This window comes from Girardinichthys multiradiatus, chromosome 19 (genome assembly GCF_021462225.1).
Source record: "Girardinichthys multiradiatus isolate DD_20200921_A chromosome 19, DD_fGirMul_XY1, whole genome shotgun sequence".
Taxonomy (NCBI): domain Eukaryota; kingdom Metazoa; phylum Chordata; class Actinopteri; order Cyprinodontiformes; family Goodeidae; genus Girardinichthys; species Girardinichthys multiradiatus.
Genome location: NC_061811.1, coordinates 12,640,946 through 12,658,700, shown reverse-complemented (window position 1 = coordinate 12,658,700; position 17,755 = coordinate 12,640,946). Strand labels below are relative to the sequence as shown.

The following is a 17,755-nucleotide window of genomic DNA, read 5'->3' as shown; positions in this document are numbered from 1 at the left end:
TAGTGTTCAGCATTTTGACAGAATAAACATCAATAGCAGTCCAGTGCAGTGCAGATACAAGCAGTGGCTGTTAGCTTTCCTGTCCAAACTCTGATGTGGTTTCAGGCTCCAGTGATTTGGCCTGTACAGAAGAATGTCCCAAGGGTAGTTTGTATGCAGACACACACCTTGCAGCAAACAAAAAGCTAACATGTGCCTGCATTCATTAGCGCTCCCTGTTATTACTTGCTGTGCCTGGTTATAACGGTAAATTTATCAAATTAGACAACCTGTTTTTCTCTATTATCTCTCACACTGTGGTAAAAGTCACACTTTTGGTACCCTGGCTGGGTTCACAGATATTTAGAAAACATGCTGGTATTAATTATTTACAAGATAACAAAGGCAATTAAGAAGAAAAGCACAGATGAGAACATTTCAAGAAGCACCAATAGGAACTGAAGTGGATGACAAATTAAGAACAAATATTTTTGGCCAGATCTCCATTTTAATCTGAAATCAGGACTTTATTCCAGGAATGGCATAGAACCAAACCTAAGTATGGTCCAGTTCCAGATTCAAAAACAAGTAGGATTCGCTAATTGATATTGTCAATGACCAGGCTAACTACTTCTAGCAAAGCAAACTAATGTTTCTCTGCATTTGCACTTTTAAACAGTAACATACTCACCAAATTAGATGGTAGTATTGTGATAGTATTTGTAGTTTTGTGAATGACAAAGATTTAGTTGTATGGAAATATATTCGGTATTTTCTACTGTTGCACTCATTAAGTTTTGAATGTAGGACAGTCATGTTGGATTTTGAAGTCAAGGCTGGTGAGAAACCTCTGATTTTCTCTCTCAGGGTTTTAACTCAGGGGACCACATACTTTAACAAATCAAGCAGTTCCATGGAATAAGAGAATTTTTTTTTTGTCTTCATGACATAAAAATTACCGCTGCAGCTCTGTCTAATAATGTACTCTTGATACATGTAACGCCAAAACAGAATAGAAATGTCTGGAACACTATTAAACCTTGAAGAGTTTAGCTCACATAAACTGCCATTTAAGAATTTAAAGAAGCTAGTTAAGCATGAAAATAGACAATCTCCTCATAGAGACTAAGAATATCCTGATGTATTTTACTTAGCTTTGCAAATAGAGAGGAGGTTTAATGATTGGTGAAACTGTGTTTTAAATGAAAACCCACAAGGCTTTGGAGCCAAAAATTTAAAGATGTGCTCTTTGATGTTGTCTCCAAACTGGCTTCATCATTCTTTGCTGATTTGACTGTCAGCTTTAATGTTCCCCTATGAAGCATTTGAGGAGCCATAAGAAGATTCCTCATAAACCAGAGTGGAATGGATTTTATTTTATGGTAATAATATATTATCATTTTACTACAGCTTTAACCTACATTATAAAGTTGCCGGGCAACTGAGCAGATGGCAAATGTATTTAAATCTACTCAGCCAAACTGATCAACAATAGTTCTGCCAAATATATCAAATATGTAGGAATATTCTGACAAAGCAGCCACTACATAAAAAATCTGCAAACAGGGGAACGCGACAGTCCTCGAAGTGGCTGTCCCGGGTTTGTGTCCCAGACCCGGCGACATTTACCGAATGTCTCCCCCCTCTCTCTACCCCCTTTCCTGTCTACCTACTGTCAAAAATAAAGGCCACTAGTGCCAAACAAATATCTTAAAAAAAAAAAAAAGCTGCAAACAGTGCCTCTCAAAAATAATCATGTTCTTAGAACTTTTTCACATTGTGCCACTTTACAATCACAACCTTTGACGAATGCTGGGATTTTATGTGATAGATCAGCAAAAAGTGGTGCATAATTGTGAAAAGGGCAACAATAATATATAATTTTCATATGTTTTTTTTACAAAAGAAAATCGAAAAATTGTGATGTGCATTTGTGTTCAGCTCTGTTTACCCGGATGCCTCTAAATACAATCAAGTTAAACCAATTGTCCTCAGCACTCATCTAATTAGCAAACAAAGTCCACCTGAGGGTAACTTAATCTCAGTATACATCTGGCTGTTCTGTGAAGGCCTTAGAGATTTGTTAGAGAACAATTGTGAACAAAGAGCATCATGAAGACCAAGGAACACAACAGACAGCAGTTAAAAGCTGGATTAGGACAAAAATTAAAAAAGGCCTACATGGAAAACACTTTTGCAGAAAACTAACCCCTAATGAAACTTAGCAGTGGCAAATTCATGCTGTAAAGATTATTTTCCTCAGCATAGACAGGAAAGCTGGTCAGGGTTGATCAGAAGATGGATGGAGCTAAAAACAGGGCAGTCAAGAAAGAAAAGATGTTAGAGACTGCAAAAGACTTGAGACTGTTTCACCTTTCACCTTGCAGCCGAATGACAACCTACAGCCAAAGTTACAATGGAATTGTTTACATCACAGCATATAGTTTTGTGTTGGTATGGCCTAGTCAAAGTTCAAACCTAAATCTTTAGCAAGACTTGCAAATTTTAAGTTAACACAGTCTCTCCATTTTCTCTCCAGCTATTTTGGGAAACAACTGTGGGCAAAATCTGTAGTCTCTAGATGTACAAAGCTGGTAGAGACATAAATCAAAATACTGGCAGCTGTAATTGCTTCAAAAAGTGGTTCTAGAAGTAATAGGCGCCGATTCAAATGTTCGCCAAAGTTTTCAGGTTTTCACTTGTATAAAAGTTTGAAAACCACTTCACAGTTATGCATCACTTTCTGTTGTTCTATCACATAAAATCTCACTAAAATATGTTCAAGTGTGTGGTTGTAACATGACAAAATAAGAAAAAGTTCAAGGGGTATAAATACACTTACAGTACTGCATCTGCAAAAGATGGACTTAAGGTGTTATGATCCCGATGATAAAAAATACATCAAGTTAGAACTAAAAAGATAAATCAAAAAGGCACCATAAGAACATTGAAAAAAGTGATCACTTCAGTGATTTAAAGAAACATTTAGCAGTCTCTGTTAACTTCAACCCAAGAGTTCAGGTTCACTCTAGACTTTTTGATAGATTTTGATCCTAATTTTGTAACACTGTATCAATTAGCAGGAGAGAAGAAAAGCTAAACATATTTTGGCCAATTACAACTGAGCAATTAATTTGGGGATAAGGACAATGTCATGTAAACTGGACCCAATAAAAATGTCTGTGTACTGAATCAAAGTTTTTGTGCTCCTAATTTTTGTTTTTTGTTTTTCAGTCCATTAAGCATTATCTAGGCCATGCTAGATCGTCACATACAGTAAAAATGGGAATTCCTTGAAGTCACAGCAGAAGAAGAGAACAGCCGACTGAAATCAGCTGACATCCAGTAAAACGCGCCAAAGAGAAACACAAAGCCTGGAAACGTTCACATATGTTTGAAGACATAAACACGTACAGCAATAAACAACAGAATGCAGATGTTTGACAGAAAATCAGTGCAAATGAAACCATACAACAGGATAGTTGATTGTAATTGTACTGTTTGTATTTGGAACATGTTACAAAGTAATTGTTGCAGAGGAGTATTGAAGAAACAGGATTATACAAACAAATTGATCTGAGATCTTCAGTGGTGATGAAATCTATTTCTTCTTAAAACCTTTGCAGATGGCATTTGTAAACATCATATGTCACACAAGGTAGGATTCAAACATTTCAGATGATAAAATTGTTCTGGAGTTTTGCAGTTTTTGCATGTGCTTATATGTTCTCTTTATTCATACAACTTAATGGAGTTGGTCAGCAGTTCATGAACAGCTGTCCTAAAATGCAGGAAAAACAGTTAAAGTGTCAGCTAAATCCTATACCCTCCACATTTACTGCCACCCCAGGTTAGGATGTGTAAAATTCCTTAAAAGGAAATAAATCACTGATTATAGAAACATGATCTCAAACATTCAGAAAATTCAACCGTTGAGTACCATTTTTCATTTAGAACAGTCGTTTTTTATGTCAATACTATGGCTCCCTGCCCAGGGCACCATGTCCTACAGGGCGCCGCCAGCCCTGTAGGACATAAATGTGCATGCTGACAGGTTTATGTTTGTGATGGTAGGACAGTTAAGGTTTTTTTTCTTGGCATGCCTCCCAAACAAGCTTTATAATTTATTTATATCTATTTTTTGTCATATGCCCCATTACTAAATACAAATGGTTAATTATACATTCACTGAAATAGTTTTAAAGTTTATTTTGAACAGAAAATGCTTCTGTTACATTTATTTACAGGGGGATTCCTAGGTTGATACGGATTTTATTAACAGAATAGCAAAAAAAGATTTTTTAATGTTGGAGTTTTTTCAGCACTGTATAGATGTGCTGAAATAAAGGTTAGTTAAAAAAACTTCTGTTTAAGATTACGCTGAAAGGAGGAAATAACTTTAAAGCTTTGTAAAGGTCTTTACCTGGGGTGCCAGTTAATACTATCTCAAATTTAGGAAATATTCCTGTTCTACACATTGGCTCTTTTGTGGATAAGTGCCGGTCTTTTTTTCTTGATTGTCTCTCTGTCTGACAAGGCCACATAAAATATACAGAGCCACGTTTCATGCCTCATGATGAATTAAAGCTATGTAAGGGAAAAAACAACAAGCAAAAAAGAAAAAAAAAAAAACATTTGGATTTATTTATTTGAAAATGTGAGCCAGAACATTTGACTTGATTGAACTAAAAGACAGGAGAGCTTTGACCAGATTGCGGGGGATAGAGTCCGAGTGGACCATGTTCTCCGCATCTATTGTCGATGCTGCTGCCTGTAGCTGCGGCCGCAAGGTCTGCGGTGCCTGTCGCGGCGGCAATCCCCGAACCTGGTGGCGGACACCGGCAGTAAGGGATGCTGTCAAGCTGAAGAAGGAGTCCTATTGGCTGTGGTTGGCTTGTGGGACTCCTGAGGCGGCTGACGGGTACCGTGAGGCCAAGCGTGCTGCGGCCCGGGATGTGGCAGAGGCAAAAACTCGGGCCTGGGAGGAGTTCGCTGAGGCCATGGAGAGGGACTACCGGTTGGCCTCAAAGCGATTCTGGCAAACCGTCCGGCGCCTCAAGAGGGGGAAGCAGTGCTTCACCAACACTGTTTATAGTGGGGGTGGGAGGCTGCTGACCTCGACTGAGGACATTATCGGCCAGCATTCCGTGGTGGAAACAGAGGCTGGGGACTCGGGGTTGGACTCTTTCATCGCCCAGGCTGAAGTCACCGAGGTGGTTAAAAAGCTCCGCGGTGGCAAGGCTTCGGGGGTGGATGAGATCCGCCCTGAGTACCTCAAATCTCTGGATGTTGTCGGGCTGTCATGGTTGACATGCCTCTTCAACATTGCGTGGCAGTCGGGGACAGTGCCTCTGTACTGGCAGACTGGGGTGGTGGTCCCCTTTCATAAGAAGGGTGACCGGAGGGTGTGTTCCAACTACAGGCAGATCACACTCCTCAGCCTCCCTGGTAAGGCCTACGCCAGGGTATTGGAGAGGAGAGTCCGGCCGATAGTCGAACCTCGGCTTCAGGAGGAGCAGTGTGGTTTTCGTCCCGGCCATGGAACACTGGACCACCTCTATACCCTCTACAGGGTGCTTGAGGGTTCATGGGAGTTTGCCCAACCGGTTCACATGTGTTTTGTGGACCTGGAGAAGGCATTCGACTGTGTCCCTCGTGATGTCCTGTGGGGGATGCTCCAGGAGTATGGAATCGGGGGCCCTTTATTAGGGGCCATCCGGTCCCTGTACGTGCGGAGCAGGAGTTTGGTCCGCATTGCCGGCACTAAGTCGGACCTGTTCCCGGTGCATGTTGGACTCCGGCAGGGCTGCCCTTTGTCACCGGTCCTGTTCATAACTTTTATGGACAGGATTTCTAGACGCAGCCAAGGGCCGGAGGGCGTCTGGTTTGGGGACCAGTGGATTTCGTCTCTTCTTTTTGCAGATGAAGTGGTCCTGCTGGTCCCCTCTAGTCAAGACCTAGAGCATGTGCTGGGGCGGTTCGCAGCCAAGTGTGAAGCGGCTGGGATGAAGATCAGCTCCTCCAAGTCCAAGGCCATGGTACTCGACCGGAAAAGGGTGGCTTGTCCTCTTCAGTTTGGAGGGGAGTTCCTCGCTCAAGTGGAGGAGTTCAAATATCTCGGGGTCTTGTTCACGAGTGGGGGAAAAATGGAGCGGGAAATCGACAGACGGATCGGTGCAGCTGCCGCAGTAATGGGGGCACTGTGCCGGTCCGTTGTGGTGAAGAGAGAGCTGAGCCGAAAAGCAAAGCTCTCAATTTACCGGTCGGTCTACATTCCTACCCTCACCTATGGCCATGAACTTTGGGTCATGACCGAAAGAACGAGATCCCGGATACAAGCGGCTGAATTGAGCTTCCTCCGTAGGGTGGCCGGGCACTCCCTTAGAGATAGGGTGAGGAGCTTAGCCATCCGGGAGGGGCTCGGAGTAGAGCCGCTGCTCCTCCACATCGAGAGGAGCCAGCTGAGGTTGCTCGGACATCTATACCGGATGCCTCCTGGACGCCTTCCTCGGGAGGTGTTCCAGGCACGTCCCACTGGGAGGAGGCACAGGGGACGGCCCAGGACACGCTGGAGGGACTATGTCTCCCGGCTGGCCTGGGAACGCCTTGGGCTCCACCCGGAGGAGCTGGAGGAGGTGTCTGGGGAGAGGGACGTCTGGGCGTCTCTGCTGAGTCTGCTGCCCCCGCGACCCGGTCCCGGATAAGCGGGAGACGACGAGTACGAGTACGAGTGAACTAAAAGAGCATCTTAGTAAATTAGAATACAATCGAAAGGTTAAGTTGTTTCAGTAATTTAATCCAAAAGGCAAAACTCATTAATTCTATAGATCCATTAAACACACATTTGTATTTCAAGCATTTATTTTCTTTGATTTTGATGATTATGGCTTACATAACCCAAAACTCAATTTCTCAAAATATGTAAATACTACATAAGACCAACCAAAAATATATTTTAATATAGAAATGTTACATCCATGTTTTGACCTACAGCCTTTCCAAGGAGGGTAAACCATATTAGTGGAAAGTTGGGTGGAAGGAAAAACTGTGGTACACAGAAAGATGCATAAGTAACATGGATAACTAGAGCTGCAGCTGGATTCAATACATCAAGAGCCACAACACAGAGATGTCTTACATAATATTAAAATTTTCTTAATCAAAATACACGCAAACACTGGAAATATGAGTTTTTGAATTGAATTACTGAAATAAATAAAATTTTCCATGGTTTTCTAATTTATTGGGAAGTCCTAATTTTATTCTGAAACTCTCTGCAAAAAAGTGAAACCATATTAAAACAACTAGATCAGGTACACAGTTTAAACAGAATCATTTTCTTTTTAAGAAGGGAAGGCTGAGTACCCTCCATCCTCCAATCTAAAGCTTTCACATGAACAACACCAATAATACAGTAGCAAAAATAGCAACCTTATATCGAGATAAATTACAATAAGCTTTAGGCTGTTTCTGCCTCTATGGCGAGACTGTACATATACTACAGTCCATCTGAGAGCTTCACTCTGCCCTCCGTCTGCCTGCGCTCTCACGGCAGATGGCTTCACAACTCGCTGCCCTCACCCTCGGCCTCACAGAGGAAGCACATATCACCCATGGCTGGTCTGGCTCCGTCAGTCTGCCGGGGCAAGCCTGCTCACACCACCCACTGTGATGGGAACTTTCAACTCCACTAATGTTCCAGTTGCACAGCATGGAGCGTGGATAACAGCTCCAAACCTGTTTCTCCCCTCGTTACTTTCAACCTTTTTAACTTGCAAATGAAGCTGTAGGAGATAGAATCTTTTTTAAATTATCTGTACAATAGCTTGATCTTCATGTGTGTATGAAGCAGGTTCAGGCAAGGTTTTGGCTAGCTGCTTTCTATTCGAATGCTCCTTTTTAAATAATTCTGCTTTTGCATCAGATTCTTCATGCCCTCACATAAGATCTGTCTCGCCTCAGTGTCTGATGCAGCCAAATTAGAGTCTGACTGGTAAAAATGCAGCATTGCAGCATTTAATAATCATTGTTCCACAACTAAAGGACACAAGGAAATTAGTTTAAGTGGGAGTTGCTGTCACTGGTAGCCCGTAGGGCTGTCCATGAGTGGGCTGGAACAGTAGGTCTCTGCAGGGTCTCTGAGCTCAGTCTCATGAGTTTTGGTGTTTTCCTCTTCAACCTCTGCTCCTGCCACTGGTCCATGACCTGAACTCTGAGAGCTGGCCATTGCGCCATAGCTGTGGTGAGCCGGGGAAGGCATTGGAGTTAAGGCCAGCTCTGGCTCCAGCAACACAGATGCAACAAACAGCTGAGGGAGAAAAAAAGGCACAAATATTATTAATGTGTGCAAATTCAAATAATACAAAAGAGATTTAAAAAATCAAAAGTTGGCTACCCATTTGCAGTGCCTCCATATTTTCTCACATTAAAACCACCAACTTCAATGCAATCTATTGAGATTTTAAGTAACAAATCATGAGGAGGAAGATGATAAATGGTTTTAAAAAAAAAAATAATAATTCTAACAGCCTTCAGAATTTGCCAAAATAAGTAAAAGAGTCCAACAGCGTGTCATTTAACCTCATGTAAATCCAGCTGCTCTGTGAATACCTCAAAGGTTTGTTAGGGACATTATTGAAGAAACAACATCATAAGGACCAAGGAACCATGGACTGCTTTGTGGCGTGGAAACAATCGTCTCATTTTGAACGTGACTAAAACAAAGGAGATGATTGTAGATTTTAAGAGAAACAGGAATAAGTCAAAAACTATTTCTATCATGGGAGAAGAAGTGGAGGTGGTGGAGGAGTATAAATACCTCGGTGTTCACCTGGACAACAGACTAGAGTGGAGATGCAACTGTGAAGCCATCTACAAGAAGGGACAGAGCAGACTGTACTTCTTGAGGAAGCTTAGGTCCTTCAGTGTTTGCAGCAAGATGCTGCATATCTTCTATAAGTCTGTTATGGAGAGTGTGATCTCTTCTGCCATCATCTGCTGGAGAAGCAGCATCAGAGCCAGGGACTTAAAAAAGCTCAACAAGCTGATAAAAAAGGCTGGCTCTGTTCTGGGGACTCCTCTGGAACCTCTGGAGATCATTGTGGAAAGACGGATTCTTCATAAAATGAAGAACATTATGGAGGACCCTGAGCATCCTCTTCATGAGACTGTCCTACAACAACAGAGTGTCTTCAGTCAGAGGCTTCTTCAGATCTGCTGTAAGACGGAGCGCTACAGGAGATCCTTCCTGCCCACAGCCATCAGCATCTACAACGGCTCTTTGAAGAAACCTTCATAATATGAGCTATAACAACATTTAATTTCCCTTTGGGATTAATAAAGTATTTTTGAATTGAATTTGAATTGAATTGAACACAGCAAACAGGTCAGGGAGTAGTTTGAAGCAGGTTAAGGTTTTAAGAATATACCAAACTTTGAACATCACACAGGACACCTGGAAAGGGAAAGAGGATGGCAGAACTGCAAATCAATTAACACATGGCCCTCCACCTAAACTCACAAGATGGGCAAGGAGAGCATCAATCAGAGAAGCAGCCCAGAGGCCCATGGTAACTCTGGAGGAGCTGCAAAGATCACCAGCTCAGATGGGACAATCTGCTGACATGACAGGTATTAGTCATACTCTCTACACACCTGACCTTTATAGAGGAGTGACAGAAAAAGTCACTGTTGAAAGAAAGTCATAGGATGTCATGTTTGCTGTTTGCCACAAGGCATGTAGGAGGGGACAGCAAACATGTGGAAGAAGGTGCTCTGGTCACATAACACCATAATTAAACCTTTAAGCCTACAAGCAAAATGCCATGTGTGGTGTAAAGTTAACCCTGCCAAAACCCACAAAGAAACAGCCAGAGCAACAATGGAATGGTTTAGATCATGCTTGAATATTCATACACATGAATATTCATGTGTATGACTGCACCAGTCAGAGACCAGACCTACATACAATTCAGAATCAAAGACTTGAAAATGTATGTTCACAGTAAAATGGCAAATTCAGTTGCAGTGAAAGGTGGTTCTACAAATGATTGAGTAAGAGAGGCTAAATGTGCGTGCATGCCACACAAAGCCAACTACACTCTATTAGTGTTACACAAAATCTCAATAATACACTGATGTTTGCTGTAACAAAATGTAAAACAACTTACAGATTATTTTAAGATCTGGGTTATGCAGAAACCTTGGATGATTAAAGCCAACATCTGTCACTTTAATAATTATTTTAAAAGATCACATGTTGTGTAACTGCTCATTAGGCCTGTCGCAGATGAGTAGAGAGAGTTTTAAAGCTTGAAACACAGGAAAACATTTTTTTAAACAAATTAAGTACTGTACATTGGAGGCAGTGGTTGATGTTACTGTGCTCCTGTCTGCATCAGGGAAAGATTCTCCAGCTGGCTGATCAGACATCTGAAATATAGATGATAAAGAGCTTAAAGAATAATTCTTACATTGAAATACATGGCAGTAGTTTTAAATATTCAGGGCAGACCTGGTAGCTTGTTGACTTGTCTGTTGTTTTCCGAAGCCATATGCGGAAAAAGGAGCAGGCAATACAGCAGATGAGAGACACTAACGTGAACAAGGTGATGGGATGCCTTGGACCTGTGACAGTTCAAAACAACACAGGCATAACATCAGTGTACCTTAACAATAATTTGTAGAGAAGGATAATCTTTGCATAAAAAAAAGAAGCACCTAATCTGAGCACGGAGAAGAAGAGCAGCCAGAACATGCCAAGGATTGGAGCCACGATAACCTGACTGGTGGCCGCTCTGTGGATTTTCTGGTTGAGTTTGGTGGGAACGTATGCGTAGTAAATGTTGTATCGATCAACCATGTGCTTCAAGATCATGTAGAGCAGACCTGGAGGGACAAGTAAAATGAAATGACACCGGGTTTCCAAAAACAAACAAAGTGGAAGTCATCCTTCCATTTTGACGCCATAAAGGAAAAAAAGCAGTGAACTAGAAAATGAATGACTAACAAAAAAAAAAAGTAGATATAACACTAGTTTATCCAGTGGGTTTAGGAGCCTTTCTATGTCTGAATGATTCAGATAATCTTGGAAAGAGATTAAGAAAGCCAAGAACAGTGTAAAGGTTGGCAAATAAAATTCTTTTTTGTGAATTGTGCATTTACAGTACTGCTAGTGTTTGTAAAAAACATCTTTGTGAGAACTGCATGTAGAGCTTATGTAAAAGCAAGGTTTAGTCTTTTAAAAAGTAGCTGCTCGGACTGCCGATCAGGCTGCAGAAGTAAATAGAGGTTTGGTGAGCTCTGGGCTGAAAGAGGAGTGGAGTGGGCGTCTGGCTTCCAGCTCACTCTGTCTGGGTGTCTGGGACTGCAGCAGCATATTCACACAGTCTGCATGAGAATAGCCTGCACATACACATTGACTAACAGGGAGCATGGGGAAACTAAAACTGCTGAGAAAAGAGGGTTAGATGATGATACAAGAGAGTAATTGCATGTCACTCACCAAAGGGCGTAATGATGGGACACGTGATGCTGTAGGTCATACTGACAGCAAAGATACACAAGGTCCAGGCATATTCCAGGCCAAACTGGAACTCATAAGCTTGACTCTGCACATATAAAAAGGTTATACTGAGTAGGCTTTTGATATTTTTACAGGCAAAAAACATAAGTTTAGAAATTCCGTGTACCCTTTTCACATGTATTCTCTCAGCCTGGGACTTGGCAAAGCAGAGCCGCAGCGCGTACACCGTCAGAGCCGGGATTCGAAGCAACTCCATAGATGTTCCGATAAGACTTGAGGTGATGACGTAGTTTACAAAGAATGCACCGTTGTCAGGAAGAAACACACACCTATGGAAAAAAAAAAACAATCAAAAAGATGACTTATTGTTGTAATGGCTTAGAGACGTATAGCCATCAAAATGTTTCCAGACTTTATCACGCTATATTTTTTTTAATTGGGATTGAATGTAAGAGGTTGTGCATTATGGTGAAATGAAAATAATTTTTTATTAACTTTTCTAAAATTTTCAAAACAAAAATTTTAAGTGTTTCCTTTCACTTCATACAAGTCGATTCTCCAAGATTACAGACTATGTGCATTCCCAGAGCTGGGATTATGGAGCCAAGTTTGCATACCCAACAACTCCTAGCATGTACCTCAGCAACATTTTATGATATGCCTGGGTTTTTTCCCCTATAACTGACTAAGCTTTGGGTCGCACTCCTCATCCATGCTGCCCAAATGCACTGAATATGTTTCATACCAGAAAACTTGTTATGCAAAATCCTCAACATGTCATTTTGTGTATAAGATTTTGCCGATCAACATATATTTCAATCTTACATCAGATGACTCAGGTCTGTGCACGCATACGTGTCTCGCTTGTAAAGCACTTTGGTTCAGCATTGTTGTTTACAATGTGCTATAAAGTATAAATAAAGTTTGACCTTGATCTTTGATATTTAAATAAAAAAACACCCCTTACTGGAATTTGATCTCTTTCTCATCCAGAAAGTTGATGTCAAACAGCCAAGTGAAGAAGAGGTCAAGACTGCAGGAAATGGATAGAAATTAGTACATCTAGCAGGCATCAAAAAGTGGGATAAAAATGGAAGATTGCATTAAAGGTAATAAAATAAATGTGTGCTTTGTTTGCGTTTTTGCAGAAATTTTACCTGGACAGACCAAGTGAGGGAAGGATGATCACCATGAAGACCAGCAGCAAAAAACACTTGTGCATCGTCACTTGGTTCTCAACTGATCTGAGATATCACACCAGTGTACATTGAGTCCAAAAAACATACATAATGCATTTAGAAACATACATTCAGTTGAAACTACATGTTTTGGTTCTGTTGGTTTCATTCTGCATTTTCCCCCTCCAGTAAATAGTTGATTTGCATTCACTCCTTCACATATCACGCCTTCACACAAGTGTTTGTGTGGGTGGTTATGTAAAGAAACTGTGCTCATAGGTGGTGCATGAAGGCTTTCTCCTGTCAACGTGCACAGTTAAAAAAAATAAAAATAAATGGCGCATGGCAACCACTGTGCATCTCATTATTCTCTCATGAAGATCTCTATGACAACCTGCCCAGAATAAGAGTGGGGAGACTGAGAGCAAGGAGGGAGAGAGGAAAAAAACTATGCGGGTAAAGGAAAATAAATAATAAGTAGAAAGGACAAGCGGATACAGATAAAGTGTCTGTTTGAAGAACACAAGTGCTAGAACTTCCAATTTAGAAGAGGAGAAAAAGAAAGTTGATGGTAGGGGAATACCTGGTCCAGTGGGACTCAAAGAAGGCAGAGTAATAGACGATGAATGGCAGGAGCACTGAGAACACCCAGAGCAGGAAGGTCGGAAAGAACTGGGTAATAATTGGGCTCTGTAGAGGAGAGAAACATGGTTACTCAACATGATAAAATGAGGTCAAAACAAATCTCTGGAATACTTTAAATATCTGACCCTCAAACTTTCCACAGGCCGCGTGACGTTGAATTTGTCCATGGTGTTCACAATGATGGTGGGAGTGGTGAAGAAGAAGAGCAGCAGGAAGAGGAGGATGTTGAGAAGGACACATCGCAGCCACCAGCGAGAGCCACAGACAGACAGGTTTTCCCTGGTGATATGGGAAGTAGGGGGGGTATGGAGGTTCAGTTTGGGAACATCCAGCAGAAAGAGAAGGGTTGGTAACTCTGTGCTGCTAACTAACCAGCTCATTTTAAGTGAAGATGTTTTCACTGCTGTATGTAGAAGAGCAGGTTAAAAGCAAGCACAGCTCTGTACTGATTCTGTGACATTCACAAACATTACATTTAACCACCTGTTTCGGTCATTTCCATAAAGTAACTATGCATCCAAAAGATAGTTTTCCATATACAAAGACTGGTAGCGGAGATGATTGCATTTTAGATGATTCATATTTCTTTCCCAGAGTCCCAAATATGCCAAAAATGTCAGGCCTGATTATGGGGTAATGTCTCCAAATTGCGTGAGAAACACTGAAAATTAGGTGTTAGACTTAAGAACTGTGTTGTTGTGAGTTTCCTTTGAGTACTCCAGTTTCTTCCAACAGTGACTAGTAGGTTAGATTATTACATCTGTTGTGAGTTTATGCCAAAAAGGATTTATGTGGTGCATGCTAGGACAGGTTAGTACATCATGGAGTTGAACCAGACAAAAGAGAACAGGTGAATGCAGAGAACAAGGCAAAGTGTGATCTGCAAACCTTTGTGACGTGGATTATGGGGATACTGGTGGCTGTGTTTAACTAGAAGCTGAAATTAAATCTAAAGTATTCATACCTCTCAAACATATTTTTTTCATTCTGTCTCCTCCAAAATCAATAATGCCAGTGTATTTTTACTGGTATTTTATGTCACAGACCAACACAAATATGTGCATAATGTGAATGAAATAATGATACATATGATACATATCACATTTCTTTTCAAATACAAATTCAAGTGTGGTGTGCATTTATATTTAGCTACAACCTCTGCTGCAATTACAGCTGCAAATCTTGTGGGGGAATGTATCGACTTTCTAGAAACTATATTTTTTTGCCCATTTGTTTTTGCAAAATACTGTAAATCATGCTGAGTCAGATTGAATTTGAAAGCAGGTGTATGTTTCAAGTTGTTTCGCTTGCAGCCTCTAACAGGTTTTCTTATAGGGTTGCTCTGCATTTATTTCCATCCATCTACCTGTTAATCCTGACTAGCATGCCTGTCCATGCTTTCCCACATCATAATGGTGCCACCAACATATTTTACCACAGGGATGCTGTGTTTGGGGTCAGGCCTAGACTTAACATGGCATTTTGCATGTAGGCTAAAAAGTTTAAATTTTGTCTAATCTGACCCGAGCACCTTCTTCCTCGTTTGCTATATCCAGTACATGACGTGATTTCTTAAAGCTTTCTTTCAACTCTGGCTTTCAAATCCGAAGTCAGATTTGTGGGCTGCAGCACAAATAGTTGTCTTGTCAGCAGATTCTCCCACCTGAGTTGTGGATCTCTGTAGCTCCTTTAGAGTTATCATAGGCATCTTGGCTGCTTCTGTGTTTAATGCTCAAGTTATCCATTTTAGGTGGATATCCAGGTCATAGTAGGTTTGCAATTTTCAGATAATGGGTTGAAAAGCGTTTTCTGAAAGATTTTCAGAGCTTTGAGTATAGTTTTGTTTTATTTTTTATTTTTTTCCTGTCTCAGAATTGCTGTCTGATTGCCAAGAAGCAGCCCAACAGATTTATGGAGCATTATGGCTAACGCTATAATGCGCTGCTTAGTATTTACAAAAGAAACTTTTTTAGAAACTGCTTTGGGATTATTTCAATTGCAATGGACATGGAGACATAAATGAAAAGAAAAAAGAAGAAGCAAGAAAGTGAGAGAAGCAGGGCAAAAAGGAAAATGGGAAAGAAGGAGAAAAGAATATAGGAGAGAAAGAAGGGTGAAGAGAATACAAGATAACACCCTAGAGGATTGCTTGTGCACCTGCAGAAACCTATATAACAACAGCATTGTTACTGAAAAGGACCCCTTGAACCCAAGACAGACATGGAGGAGATCTGGGCCACAGACAGAGCCGTCCCAGGATGAAACAGTCCCAACCCCCCAATGAAATAAGATCTCAAACCCATGAGTCCCTTACCCTCCATGAATCCCAACATGAATCTACCCACAGGGCCACCCCCAAACAGGACACAGATATCGAACACATGCCCCCAAACCCAAATGCCATGAATCCCCTCGCAACAGGGACACACCCCCACAGATGAGCTCCACCCCTGAAAAGCTGATGAAGACACATCCACACAGTGCCAGTTTCACACACAACACCACTCCAAGCACCCCCACCAAGGGCCTTGCGCAACGCCACCCCAGCATCCGCTCAAAAGCACAACAGAGGAAATACCACCGAGCACCGTGCTTACAACAGACCCCGACCCTACACCAAGACTGGACAAACTCAATCGGCAAGAGGTCCCTGGCCCGGATATAGTTTTTAACCTACTACTGCTTAAATCCTCTCCACAGCTTTCTCCCTGACCTGTCTGCTCTGTTCCTTGGACTTTAATATGTTGTTTGTTGACTAATGTCCTCTAATACACATCTGAGGCCTTCTCTGAAGAGCTGTATTTATGCTAAGATTGAATTTCACACAGGTGGAAACTATTTACTTATCAGGGGCCTTCTGGAGTTAAATCACTACACTGACTTTTATTTATGGGTATCAGAATACCCTACTCTTCAAAGATTAATTTACAAAAAAGTTTTAAAAACAATGTTTTCCTTCCATTTTACAACTATGCACTACTTTTTGTAAAGCTGTCACATAAAATTTGTCTAGAATACTAGAAGTCCTGTATTTCTGGTACTCACCAGATAATGTCACTTGGAGCAGGTGCGTAGCTGACGCCCCATCTATGCGACTGCACCACAGTAGTGATGCTGGACTGCTGGGGTCTGCTGTGACAGCGCACATGGCTGTAGTCCTTCACGATGCTGGAAAACGAAATAAGAGCTGCTGCAAGACTTGGTGCTTTAAAGTAACAGTAAGGAGAGCATGAATATACAGTCACTCCCAGCTGATGAGAGGACCTCTGGGTCATACTCCGGATTACTCACACAGCCGACATCCTCTCATCTCTAAGAGTCACAAAGGCGATGCCCAGCCTCTTCATGGTGATCCGCTGCTTCTCTGCATTGAACTCATCTGTGCGCTTTTCCTCTAATTCGCTGTAGTACTGTTCTGCATCTACCTGCGGAAAATAATACCGCAAACTTCAGAAACTGTATCTGTCATCACAAAGTTTTATTACATTTGCACTGCTGAGACACTCTTAATTTTGCATTGCAGTGCCCTCCAGTGGTAAAACTCTTCCTATGCAATGGCTATAGTACAATTAGTGCTCATTAAACCTACCTTTTCAAAGCCACATATGTCGCAACAGAAAATCTGAGCACACGGATGGCTCATGATAGTGACCTTCCTGTCCTTTAGGGACTTTGTAGCAAAATACAGCCTGCCTTTCATTGCCTTGCGCCTGCAAAATACACAAGCCGTGTTACTCCACTTACAAATGATGCCATCAAAGTTGATGAAAGTTCACAGTACCTTTCTAAGTCCAGCTTCATCAGTTTGTGAACATCGAAGCAGAAGCGGATGTCGGTGACGGTGCAACTGGGGTAGGCCTCGCTGGTGAAAGGTTAAATGTTTAAAAATGATTAATCCTTTTGGAGATTTTAAGGATAAACAAAATAAAGTATTTAACTTGAAGAAAAATGAGTACTGGAAGTGCTTGGTGATGAGTTCTGGGTCTGAGATCTCTCTGGGTATGGAGGTGATCATCAGTGTCCTTGAAGCCTGAAACGTGAAATACACACCCAGTTTAGCTGTTCTGGTGAGAATGTACCATTACTGGTATAAAATGATGTTTGTTACAAAGAAATTAAAATGTCCCACAGAAATTGTCTTTAGAGTTTAACTTTTCAGATTTGTACTGCCACAATGGCAGTGATGAAATTTGACACTCTCTAAAATGTCCAAACATTTTAGTGATCCATCAGTATTTACAACTGTACCTTATTAAAACATTTAGTTTATGATAACATATAGTCATGTGAAAAAATTAGGAGACCATTAAGTATTAATTAATTAAGTTCTTTCAAAAGATTGTTTGAGCTGTGAGATGTTTCAGGGATTTCCTGCAAATGCATCCTGTTTCAAATCATTCCACAGCACATCAGAGGAATTACGATCTGG

At 41.3% G+C, this 17,755-nt stretch overlaps 1 protein-coding gene across 2 annotated transcripts in view; it reads right to left on the bottom strand.

Annotated features, from left to right (window-relative positions):
* Positions 1–6,822: 6,822 nt before the first annotated feature.
* Positions 6,823–17,755, bottom strand: part of tmem63c (transmembrane protein 63C) — a 46,544-nt gene continuing 35,611 nt past the window's right edge. For both annotated transcript variants that reach the window (XM_047346083.1, XM_047346082.1), the window contains exons 9-23: positions 17,283–17,356; positions 17,108–17,188; positions 16,916–17,036; positions 16,618–16,751; positions 16,372–16,494; positions 13,452–13,605; positions 13,265–13,371; positions 12,661–12,747; positions 12,471–12,536; positions 11,670–11,832; positions 11,483–11,588; positions 10,699–10,866; positions 10,493–10,605; positions 10,336–10,410; positions 6,823–8,287 (exon numbers count right to left, since the gene is read on the bottom strand). In XM_047346083.1, coding sequence (XP_047202039.1) covers positions 8,057–8,287; positions 10,336–10,410; positions 10,493–10,605; positions 10,699–10,866; positions 11,483–11,588; positions 11,670–11,832; positions 12,471–12,536; positions 12,661–12,747; positions 13,265–13,371; positions 13,452–13,605; positions 16,372–16,494; positions 16,618–16,751; positions 16,916–17,036; positions 17,108–17,188; positions 17,283–17,356 — 1,803 coding nt within the window. In that variant the 3' untranslated portion in view covers positions 6,823–8,056. The remainder of the gene's footprint in view (positions 8,288–10,335; positions 10,411–10,492; positions 10,606–10,698; positions 10,867–11,482; positions 11,589–11,669; positions 11,833–12,470; positions 12,537–12,660; positions 12,748–13,264; positions 13,372–13,451; positions 13,606–16,371; positions 16,495–16,617; positions 16,752–16,915; positions 17,037–17,107; positions 17,189–17,282; positions 17,357–17,755) is intronic.